The sequence below is a fragment of the Acanthopagrus latus genome, chromosome 15 (genome assembly GCF_904848185.1).
Source record: "Acanthopagrus latus isolate v.2019 chromosome 15, fAcaLat1.1, whole genome shotgun sequence".
NCBI lineage: Eukaryota > Metazoa > Chordata > Actinopteri > Spariformes > Sparidae > Acanthopagrus > Acanthopagrus latus.
In genome coordinates this window covers 8,804,991-8,817,620 of record NC_051053.1, presented here as the reverse complement: position 1 = coordinate 8,817,620, position 12,630 = coordinate 8,804,991, and the positions used below count along the sequence as shown (strand labels likewise).

The following is a 12,630-nucleotide window of genomic DNA, read 5'->3' as shown; positions in this document are numbered from 1 at the left end:
ACGGCGGCAGATGGTCCCATGTGTGCGCCCTCCTATAGCCCAGATTACCCGGCCGAGGTAAATCCCGGGCCTCGCGTCTGGGGAAGTGGGGGCAGAGAGACTTGAACGCTAAGCCGTTGCCTAGCGCGCACACCCTCACTGGCTTGCAGGGCCTGCTTCAAGCTTTTAATCAATTATTTTTTTGTGAAGAAGCAGCGGACCGGACCGGGTCTCGGTCAGCTGACACGGGCCCCAGAGAGCAGGTGGACCCTCTCAGACTGTGGGACAGACTCACCTGCTCACACCGCTCAGATCATACAGGAGAGGCTGCTGCTGCTGGTGTGTGCTGACACAGGTGCACCACCAGGACCTCAGTGCTGAACAAAGAAAAAACCTATATTCTACATCAAAGTAATATAACTCATGATATTTGAGTGTTTTTTTGATCATCTCCAAATCCAGCGGCGGCCCACTTTGACATGGTCTGCATGTCAAAGTGTCCTTGGGCAAGATATAACAAGATAACAAGATATAGAGATATATCAAAGATATAGCAAGATAAAACATAAATATGTAGCATCCCGGATGGAAATATCGAGCTCAATCAGGTCTTGAATGTCAAGAGGCCATACATTTTTTTTTAAAAACGGCACTGAAAATTGGAGTGCTTACTGTCCCCCATTTGGATGGAGCCTGTCAAGACGCATCCGGCTCCTTGTGGGCCATATGCTGCCTGAAGAAGAAGAAAGAGACGAGACAAAACAGTTGAGGCTTTCTTCTTAAAGAAGATAACTGATGGATGATGGATGCAAACCCCTTTATAATTATCAACACTATGATGATGAACTGGACTTTAAAGGAGACCTGTTTTGCTCATTCTCAGGTTCATAATCTTATTTTGGGTACACACTGTCTGATGCTGCCGTGCTGTATTCCCCCCTTCCTGTGTTTTTAGGGCCCTCCTCCCAAACACCCAGTCTGCTCTGATTGGTCAGCAGCTCACACACACCTGAGTCAGCACCGCTCACCGTGTCTCCCGTCGGCTGGGATGTGTTTCCAGCTTCCACTCGGCTTCAAGTCTTACTGTGGATATAGGCAAGAAGTAGTGACACAATTAGAGGCGGGACTACTGACGAGGCGTTTCAGGAGCGGTGATCTCTGTGGGAGAGAGGAGCTCCCGGTGTTTCTCTGTCGTGTAACTGTTGCCAGTGCCTCTGGGAAGAAAGCTTTAGTAAGATTTGATCTCAGTGCTATGAAAAGGGTTGAACACCCAGTTGTATTAATAAGAAGGAATGTTTTGTTACCCGCTGCTCTACTGTTGGTTTTGAACCATCTCGAGTCCCAGTGATGAAGGGGAGCACGTCACTGGATCGCTCTCCGTCGAGTGAATTCCCACCCGCGCGCTCTTGTTTTACCTCGGTTTCTATCACTCCCCTGCAGTTGTTCCACGGTTATCTGCAGATGGTGACTACAGAGAACTTCCTATTTAGGTTGCACAACGGCTCACTCTATTCCTTTGTGCCATAATGCGACCTTATTTTTTTTGCCAGAAAAATAGCACTGTGCCGGCGAGTCCTACAGGGGCCCCCTCTATACATGAAGGGTTTCAATGGCAATTACACTGTGCAGTCTCTAATGATCATTGAAGCAAACAGGAATCCTCCATTGCCAGTTTATTTACATAGCTTTTTGCTCAGAAAGGGACAGATCACAGAAACATTCATTATGTAATGAATTACAATGTACAATTTACAATGTAAATTGTTGCATGCAAACACTGCTACTGGATCACTCTGCAGACAGGTGACGAGGCGCATGTAAGGGGCCTGAGTGAATGAGGCTGCCTCATCCGGTCCTGCCAAAGGTGATCAAAATCATACGCTGTATATTCATATTACACGATCCATGATGCTAATAGGGCTCAACAGTGGGACCAGGGAGACATGACCTATTTGTCTTCTGCATTTCCACAGCAGAGAGCGTTCATATAATTCGGAGGATTTATATTCTGCGGATGAAAACCAGAAGGTGAAACAAGGAAGCACACGGCAGAGCAAATATCTCCGGCAAGACGGTGCAGCAGTTATGAAAATAATTTACAAATGTAAAGAGCCGCAATGTTTAACACCAAAAAAAAAAAAAAATTTAAAAATTTAAAAAAAAAAAGAATGGATCAACATGTGCAAACCAGATCTGCATTAAAAGTGAATCACTTGTTTCTTGGTCGATGGCCAAACCTCCGCCATACGATATAAAACATACGTTTAACCTTTTTTGCAAAGGACAAGAGAATACTATACCTATTTTATTTTTATTAAACCATTTACTGTGACATATTGTACCCTTACATGCTGGATTGCCTTATATGTTATTCCCTTGGACCATACAACCATCTTTAATTCACTTTTTTTAAACCATAAGAAGCTGTGAAACACGTCCAGATGTGAACCTTAATAACATATTGTTGCGTTTTCATGAACGGCTCTAGAGACACTTTTTTACACATATACAAAATATCGTATACAGCGGGTGTGAGCCTCGTGTTGGTTTTGCTTTTGTGTCGCTCTGTTTGTTTTCGGCTTCTGTTTCGCATCAGAGCCAAAGGAAAAAAATAAAAAGAGCTTTACAAAAGAGGGGCTGATTATTTTTTCCAGTAAGTGCACTAGAGCTTTCTTGGAGACGAGGGGGGGCGGGGGGGTGGCGGTCTCGAGTTGTGTTGTGCCTGATTGAAGAGAGCTGAACTATTACTACTCCTGCGACACTTACACCTGTTGACAAAATCATTAAACAAAACTTTTTAATTATCACATTGACCTGTGCGCTAAATTGAGAAAAAAAAAATCATAAAGCAATTTCCCGTTCTGCAGATGTAATACTCACTGACCTGCCTCTGGATAATGGTTTTTGTGACCGCGCTGCCTATAGAGCTGCAGCGCTTTCCTGTACGCAGGGCTCTTTAGGGCTGAAGGAGTAGATACAGCAATCTCCCCATGCAGGGCACAAGTGGCACAAACAAAACAAAAAGACGCACAACTGTGCCTTATTGAGGTTCTCCTCTGGAGTGGCGAATAAACAGGACCATACTATGGAGGGGGGTTGGTGACTGATGAAGGCATTGCCTCTAACAAAAATTAGCAATTCATAGAGGTGTCATGCTGGCGGAACAGTGCGGCTGCTGGCTCTGGCCTTACTTAAACCGTGGTTATACCTTCTTTGAGGTGTTACGGCTGCAGCTCTTTAAAGTGTTCCTCGAGGTTATAGAGAATGAAGAAGGAGCTGGAAAGGAAGCTTTACTGGCGCAGGTGAACGCAAACTGTACCTTTCCATTCTGAGATATGATTCGAAAATGGTTTAACTTTCCTCTTCTCCGTCACCTGGCAAATTAATGTTAGCGGTTCGCAAAACGAAATCTGAGCCGAGATTGGTTTTTCCATTGGCATCAATTACTGCGTTTAGAGTAAGGAAATTGATGTGGGGGCTTGTTTTTTCCAGGGTATTTTTTTTTTTTTTTTTTTTTTTCTTTTCCGAGGCCCCGGATGCTCATCAGTGTTATAACTGATTAGCGGCGATCCAGATAGCCACTCGGGGAGCACGAGTGATCAGTCCGGCAGCATCTGCGGCCAGCTTGCCTGCTGGTGCTCAGCTAATCAGTCCTCCAGTGGCTCCGCGGTGACATCAGCGGCTCAGCGCTGTTTCAGCGGTGTCCTGCTGGTGATGGAGCGTCGCAAAAGGAAGATTTTTTTTTTTTTCTTTTACAGTTCTGACGCTTAGCCCGCAAGATATGAGAGTTATTACGTTTCACATGGTCCAGTGATGATTATGTTTTCTGGTCCTTCATCACAAGTCCCGGTACTGATTTGTAAATGTGTTTTAGAAACGCATCTGCAGTCCAACACGAGCAGCGACGATGGCAGTTGACCTCCTTCGGCGCAAACCCACTCTGAAGTGGGACATCAGCGACCAAATCCATCACCACAGCGTTGTCAGAAACAGACTGTTAAACAGTGAATGGACAGAGAAATGAGTTCCCCGCCAGTTGATTGAAAGCCTGCGTGCTTGCTTTGCAGTGAGAGTTTTTTCAGGTGAAATAACTTTCCAAAGGATTTTGTTTTTATTTTTCAGACAGAAAGGCTTTTAGATTGAATTGGCACGCTGGTGACAAATGATACTCCTGCTCTGCCAAATATTGGTGAGATTAAAAAAAGACCACGGTAAAAGCGCACGGAGTGATGATTTGCCTTCTGATTTAATCATTTCAGCGGCTTCACTGAGGTGAAGCGATTTGTACAGGGCTCCTTTGTTTGTTGATGTGCCTAAGGAATATGTAATGGCAGGAAAGCAGCAGATTTCATCAGTGTACGAGGCTTACAACTTTCAATTGATATTTTTATTCCACTTTACTTGACATGCAATACAAATATGGTCCCTCAGTGAGTCAACCCCCCTATCCCCGGGCAGGCAAACAAAAGCACAGTGCGCTCACAATGCAGCACAACAGCGAACACCAGCAGCGTTCAGTCAGGCAGCTGTCAGGGCCTGAGAAGTTCTGAATCAAGGAAATCATAATGAGAAATTACCATACGACAAGGAGGCCCGCGCCGTTTATCTCAACAATGTTTGCTTCAACTTACACCTGTGCGTCCTCATTCCTGCGTGAGTGTCATTACACTGTAACTAGCAGTTGTGCCTCACTCACTAGCCGGCATCTTCATCACCGTCTGTGCATCTCGCTGACGGCTTAATGAGCCAAAGTTTGCTACTTGTGCAGAAAACTGGGGGGGGGTGATTTTTTTTTCTCATTAGATGGCAAGTTGGCCTAGTTTATGGCCAGAAACTGTTTTTTTCTGTGAGCCTCGTCACGTGGAATGGCCCATCTAGTTTTCATTATTCATGAAATATAGCCTACCTGGCTGCAACAAATGATTATTCTAATTATTGTTTAAGCTGCCAATCATTCTGAAGATTAATCGATTAATTCTGTACTGCATAAAATAGTTTAAACCTTCACGACTTCCCAGGACCAAAATTGACACATGTCCATCGACTGTAAAAAATATTGAAGATTCTTCTGGCTCTGAAAGGTTAAGGGAGTGCTGGTGTGCCTTTTCAATCTGCATTCAATCCACTGGTTTCAAAAAGAAGTCCGATTGCATGGAAGCTTATGAGAAAATGACCCTACTTTTAACTCGAATTTCTACCTCTGTAAACAGTTTCCTAATGAGTTGATGGCCTCAGCTGAGCGTTTCAATTCCTCATCATTACAGCATGATGTTTATTCAGTCAATGATGATCCCATATGCGGTGAAATAGAAATGAAAGTAAACCGGGTAAACCGAGATGTGGACAGCTGGAATGCCAAACTGGAGGCTTCTAAATCGTGGTCCACAATCCCACTGGGTTACCTTAACACTTGCATATGACATACTGTACTTGAATCGCATGTTTGATAATGGAAAGCAATTTAGTTTACTATGGAAAAAAGACTGTCAGACACAAAACCTTTTTTTTTTTTTTTTTTTTTTGCTATAAAACCTTATTTTTCTTTCTCACAATGTAACAGATTACTTTCCTGTCTATAACCTAATCAGTTAATGGAGTAAGCGTTTCAGCAGTTGTAATCTGTGCTTTGTCGTATGACGGTCAACGTGTGTGTGACTTACGGCCCCGCCAGTGCGATGTGATAATTAGTTGTGTCCTCGCTGTGTCTCTCCCGGTCATCAGTCAAGCGAGGATTTGCACCGGCTCCCTTGATCCGTCGCCCTCTGCACACCTGCGTGGTTGGCATCCTAAAATGCGGCTTGAACCGAGCTGTAATGAAAACCGGGAGGCTGCGGGAGACAATTAGTTGACCCCCACATACATGACCTTGTTTCTGAACCCGTGGCCCTTATTACTTGGACCACTTGTGGTCGGCCCGCAGTTTAATCCCGACTGATCAATACCTCGGAGGCGCCTTGATATCCACAGAAAACCTTTTGGTCTGTTTATTTAAGTGGAGACCAAGAGGTGTAGATAGCTGTAATAGTATGAATTAGTATTGAACGTAATTCAGATTGAATGAATTTGAACCGCTGCATAATTAAGAAGGATGACTGTGATTAAGGGTTTAAATTATATTCATCATGCAAACTGTGTAGGATTGAAACCGCCTCTTGATCTCTCACTTTAGATTTCACTAAAGCAAATAAACAGCAGTTTATTAGAGCTTAGGGTAAAAAAACAAAACAAAAAAAACAAAACAAAAAAATCAGCATTGCATTCAAATGTACTGACTAAAATGTAAATCACTGAGTGTTGCATGCTCTTCGCCTCCCTGCTGCTCACCTGTGGAAATTGGACAAAAATGGCAGAACTTGCTCTCTTTTCCCCAGGACACAGTATTTCCTTCGGCATCGATCTATTGCTCATGCTGCTCGTTGGCGTTGCCAGTTTGCTGTCAAGCGCGTGGTGATATAAGACTGCCTTTCTATCCCAGCTGTCCTCTCTGCTCCAACTTTGGATTACAGATCACGGCGAGACAGGAACACTGCCGTGGCGACCAAGGTCTCGTTACGGTTTGGTACACGAGGTGAAAATAGGTGCATTGTGTTATCATGTGTGTTGCTATGCAGCGTGTTATTGACTTGTGGCGGCTGCTACGAGAGTCCAATAACCATCTGTGGGACCAGTCACGACCTTGCATGACCTCAAAATTGTGTGACTGGTGCTGGCAACCGATGTAAGTCAGAACTTGTGCTACTACAGTACTACCTATAATGGTAGAGCCAGTGGGATGCTGTAACATACAGTAACAGACGTTGAATTACTTTATTCCCTCTTCTTTTCTTTTTATGCAGCATCCAGATGCATCGATAATCATTTTGTAATCCAACTGTAGCCCTCGCAGAGATTCCCACCTGCCAGCATGCTACCTGTTAATCCATTTTCCTAATAAGCCTCACTGGTGCGGGTGTGATTAAGCTTTTTAAGTTGTAATTTAATTCGTGTTACAATAGACACATTGCATTGCAAAATAACTCTGCTGTCTCGTTATTGCTGGGCTCGGAGCTGCCTTCTCCCCCCGATCTGTAATTTCTTCCTGACTGCAGTGGACAGAGCTGCTAGATGCTTTTTGCTAGGCAACAGACTCGCACTTGAAAGCAGCAGAGAAATGTGGCACCTCACATAACCTGTATGCGTTAACCTAATATTGCAGGAGTCACTGGTGTGTTTTCAAAACGGGGTTGGATATAAATTACTTTTCATCCGTGTGTTCCTGAAGGCTGTGAGGCCGTATTAATGAGGTTGGCTTTTTCACCAGCCACGATGGTGTTGGCTGATAGAGTTTTCACTTGGTGAGTCTCTCTGTGTGTCATCATGTGGACATGTGGTAGAGGTAGAGGGAACTACTGCAAAGGCAGTTCTGTGTACTGTGACAGGTGTTCTGTGTTTGCCTGTTGACAGACTTCGGTCAGCATTATAATGTCATGACTGTGCAGGCTGCCAAGAAGTTCAACAGGTGTGTAGCTGAGATCAAAATGAAGGGCCAATTTGAGTACTGATATTAATACAGTAATGACTCAGAACGCATGCTATAATGTAGTAATGACTGCAGAGTACTCAGTTAATATGGCTATATTGCCTCTTGAGAACTAATGTGATTATGAAGTGAGTACTACTGAGAACTTGCATAATATCGTAGTAATGACTACAGAATGCTACTTGATATTGAAGTAATTACTTTTGAGTTATCATTAATGTAATAATGGCTTTCAAGTACTCATTAATATTGTAGTAATGACTACTGAGTGTCCAGATAGTGTAAAAATGACTGCAGACTACTCATTAATAATGTAGTAATGACACCCAAGTACTTATTAATAATGTGGACACCTGAGTACTCGTTAATAATATAGTAATGATGTCTGAGTACTCTTATAATGAAGTAATGGCTACTGAGTAGGCCTACTTATGTAATTATATAGGAATGACAAATTGCCTTCCAATGTAATACTGTAGTAATGTCATAATTATAATCTTTGAATAGAGTTACCAGCATTTTTGCATTCCATTTTCTCAGAAATGAAGTGGTGTAAGAGTATAGAAATGTAACAGGTCGATCAGCTCGTTTTGATGCGCTCAGTCTTACACATTGTTCACGTACAGTTGTGTCATTTGAAGATCGACCCCTGCAGTAATAGTAAACAGGCTGTCAAGGATACTGAAAACTTTCACACCGGCCTTTGGTGGTGTTTGTTGTTCACGTCACCCGCGCCAAGCTGATCGTAGCGATTCGTCAGTTGCCCCTCCTGTTTCCTCTTGGGGTCGGGAGGTACACTGGGCTTTTGGAACTTTTCCACTGCAAACAGCTGTCATGCTGCAGAGAGTGCTGACGGTGAACAAAAAGTTAAGGTTGAAACCATAAAAGCGAGAAATGTTTGACACGCAGAATGGACAGCTCTCGGTACAGGTTTGCCATCCCAATAGACATTAGACGTAGTAATTAGAGTCATTGTTAAGCACTGCATTAAAATAGATAAACTACTGGTGCAATGTCTTTTTCTGCTGCTGCTAATGTTGTACTATCCTGCTAAAACTAAGCACACAAACCAATTATGTTCTGTCCCCTTTATGTGAATTACATTTTTCTCCCTCAGAAATCAGGTGACAGTTTTTCTAATTTGTTCAGCGAAACACAATAGTCAACCTCGTGTCATGTCATACGAGATCTTCCGGGCGCAGGCACGGCCCCCGTGACAATACTTCCAATCTCCTTCACTCTATCACTCCCCCTTCTGTTGATATTGGTGTTCCATATTCAGTGTTTTATTACTTATCGCCATGCAGTTATTCATATCAGCCCTGGCAAGCTGATCAAGGAGCTGAGTTTCTCTCTGGCGGGGAGGCTTCTCTACTTTGTTGTTTTATCTCGTGCACACGTATGAAAAGGGCCTGAGGGAAAAAGACAATGCTGTCTGCTCTAACTCATCTCACTGCTAGACACCGAGGCACCGGCAGGGGAGAGAGAATATTTTATCTGACATTGTCACTCTCTGTAGGAACCTCAGGGAGGCCGAGGCTGCTGTGACACACTTGGTGGTCAGCAGCACTGCATATGATTATGACAGCTCTTGCTAGACTGGTCCACGTGTTGCAAGGAGACGGGCGTGTTGTCGATAGCGGTGCGGTCCTCACGTCTGTTGTCCTGCTTTCAATCAAGTTTTAATGCCGCGTGTGCAAGATGATATCGACAGCTTTCACACGGCGGCGTTTTTTTCTTTTTTCTTTTTTCCCCGCTGACGGCGCGGCCTGTGCGAGGAGCTCAGACGCCCTAGTGCTGTGCTCAAGGTTTCTAGTTGTGTGAATGAAGGAAAAATCTGACAAAGGTGTTATGATTTCTAAAATGACAGTGGACAATTACAATCCAGATGTAAGACAACACAGCATAACATAATCCAAGAATTTGAGCCTCCCACCCTGAGTGTGATGTTAGAGAGGAACGCCCGTTGTGTGAATAGGGTCAATTGGCAAGGCATTATAGGTTTTATAGACAACAACCCTAATTGCAATCTTCTTCGTTTTTCAGGTGACTGGTATTCATGCGGACCTCTTGGAGTACATGGAGCAGCATCTCATGAAGGATACGATACAACTCCTTCACCTCATCTATTCTCCAGGTGACGCGAGTTTTTAAACTGCCGGATTGATTCAAATCAAGTGGCGAGAGAGCGGAGCCATGTGCACGTTGTCGTTTCACCTGATTGCCGTGTTTGTGGCTGCCCAGGTGATCCACTGCAAAGCGAGTTGCAACAGGCAAGCCTCACTCGAGTGGCATGTCAAGCAGCGCACGGTCCAAATGAACTGGACTCTCGTGGGAAACGTCTGCGGCAGCGTCTCTGAGTGTTGGGATTTTCCCGGGGGGGACATTTCGGCCGGGCACCCTTTCAACTTCCCACAGATATGTCCACTTCAGCTGCAGCATGGAGACAAACTGCTGATGTCCGCTGATGAAACGCTGAAGTCGTATGGCATCACACTCCTCAATGTGTCAAGAGAGGACTTTGAAAGCTGTTCCACGGGTGAACAGATGAAAGATCAGTTTCTTTTCCCCGGCATTATAAAAGAAAGGGAGCCGGTCGAGGCCAAGTGGCTCATCCCGGGTCATCACTACTTCATCGCTCTGCACGAGGGAGACGCGCAGCTGTGCAGGCTCGGCTTGCGGCTCAATGTGTCTGTCAGAGCGCAGCTTTGTCAGGCCTCCCCTCTGCTGCGGCTTTGTTCGGGGAACGGTGTTTGTCAGACAGGCCCGTGGGAAGGCGCATACCACTGTCGATGCCACCACCGCCACTCGGGGAGGTTCTGTGAAAAGTCCGATGCCTGTTTGGATAACCCGTGCGAAAACAAGGGAGTCTGTTTGAGCAATGGATCGGCAGATCCGAACCACAGAACGTATAAGTGTCTGTGTCCTCCACATTTCACAGGTAAGGACGAAACCCGCCGATCCCGTTTGGGGAGAAAAAGTCGCTACACCTCATTGATTGATTTTCTTTCTTTTCTACCGCTGTTGTACAATGAAGCCTCTTTGAGTCACACATAATTTGATGATTCGAGCTCCATAAAGAACATATCTCTCTGAAGAATCCAGTCATGTCCGTGCATTTTGATTGACGTATTTAACAGAATTCCCCCCTCTGATTAGCCGAGAGCAGCCGGATATAAAAGTGTAAAAGTTGCTTCAAATTTTAATGCACGCCACCTTCTCAATTATACATTTATTGGGCACATCACGTTAATGTTATTCAGCATTAACTCCGACACTTGCGTGTAATGCAAACAGAATTAATATTAAAAGTGCTTGCATTCCAAATGACTTTCTTTCTTAATCCCTTTGCAGCCGTCATGTAGTCTCCTCTCCAATGTTATCCGGCAGATCTCAGTTTCATCTCTTCCAAAGTAGAAATTCAAATAAATAGCATCAGCTTTCGCTCTGTGCATGCACACACAATTCATAATTTAGACGTCTTCCTTTTGTTTGTGTTTGGTCTGTGTGGTTTACCGACTTTGCCGTCTGTTCTAGGGGTTAACTGCTCCGAGGTGGTCGGGAAGGAAAACTGTGACAGGATATGTGAATATGGGACATGCGTTCAAGTGTCGCCCGCCTCCTTCAAATGCAGCTGTGACACAGGATTCTCCGGTAAGCAGCTCTCACTCAGCTGGCTGATGTAAGACAGATGGAGCGTCCGTCACTACAGTATGACAGTAGAAACACCATCTTGGATCTCGCTTTTCAGAGTCCATCCCCGACAGGCAAATCATAGACAAGCAAACAGTTCTTCATGGAGGCAGTGGGAAAAGATGTGGCCGCATCCCAGTTCCGTATGCACGAGCGTGTCATTTGCCTCGGAGGGGCAACTATCTTTGGAAAAGGTCAAAGCGGAAAACTACAAAAACCATATATCTTTTAAAGATCAGCGTTTCCTTGTGGGCTTTAAACCTGGAGCCCACTTGTCATCGTAATATACGAAGCGGGCCACTTCAAATCAAATACCTCATGTTACGACCAGTGACATGCCGCTGTAAAAGAGTCAGGGATAAACTGCCGCCTAACTGAGCGTGTCGCGGTTGATAAAACGAAGGTTTACAGCAATCAATTAAAACAGGATTTATTGTGTATTGTTTCTGCTGAGCTTATTAAATCCCCACTTTGATACTGGCCAACTTCTGTGAGACTGCTAGAGAAAAAAAAAGAATGGCATGGCTTAAAGGGCAACTTTAAACATTCAAGTGTGTTTACAGATCTCGGGGAGTAATACTGAGTATGTGAAAAAGAGTTTAAAACCTCTTGTGGCTCCAGAGGAAGCAGCATGTAATCTGATCAGCTGCCTCCACTGATGTTACTCAGTAGCTAAATTGCATTGTGGGTAATGTAGGTGCCATGTTTTGAAAAAGAAGAAGAATGAATGGAATAAAAAAGATCATTTGTTTTTCAAATGTCCATAGAGAGTCTAAAAGGATTGCAAACTCGGGTGCCTACAGTACCCACAATGCACCTTAGCCACTTTGTGACGTCACTGGGCGCAATTAATCAGATTACATGGAGCTTTCCCTGCAGCCACAAAAGGTTTTATACAACCGTTTTCACATATGCAGAAGCACTCCCCAAGACCTGTAAACACGTTTTAATGTGTAAAATTGATGGAGTTACCCTTTAAATACATAAAAAAGATCAGTTATTGTACCCTGGTCTTAAAAAAAAGACATATGATGTATAATTTATGTTAGTGTTCAACATTAGATCTCTGTTCTTCCTAATATTTGACCATACTCCTGAGTGTTTCATGCTCATGGTTTCGGTGGTCGGTCAGGCTTACAGTCTCCACTTTTAGCCAAGTCGATTATAAAGTATGCTAATATCTCCCCTCATGAATAATTTATTCATGTGAGTGAGACACAATTGTAACATATTTTTCAATGGTGGCCAAATAGTGTTCCTGTGTAATTTAGACGAGTTACTCGAGGCGCATGTACAAGCGTTGGGTGGCACTCGAGATCTGGTGAGCTTGCTAATGAGACATTACAGCTTCCCCCATTATTTAGGTAATGAGTCTCATTTGCTCCAGTAACGTACAGTTAGGTTAATGGGTATCACACACAAATGGGTTACAAGACCTG

General features: G+C 44.1%; 1 protein-coding gene across 2 annotated transcripts in view; it reads left to right on the top strand.

The window, feature by feature from the left end:
- The window catches only part of eys (eyes shut homolog), a 295,658-nt gene that overhangs the window by 117,458 nt on the left and 165,570 nt on the right, over positions 1-12,630 (top strand). For both annotated transcript variants that reach the window (XM_037124906.1, XM_037124907.1), the window contains exons 5-6: positions 9,545-10,439; positions 11,036-11,152. In XM_037124906.1, coding sequence (XP_036980801.1) covers positions 9,695-10,439; positions 11,036-11,152 — 862 coding nt within the window. In that variant the 5' untranslated portion in view covers positions 9,545-9,694. The remainder of the gene's footprint in view (positions 1-9,544; positions 10,440-11,035; positions 11,153-12,630) is intronic.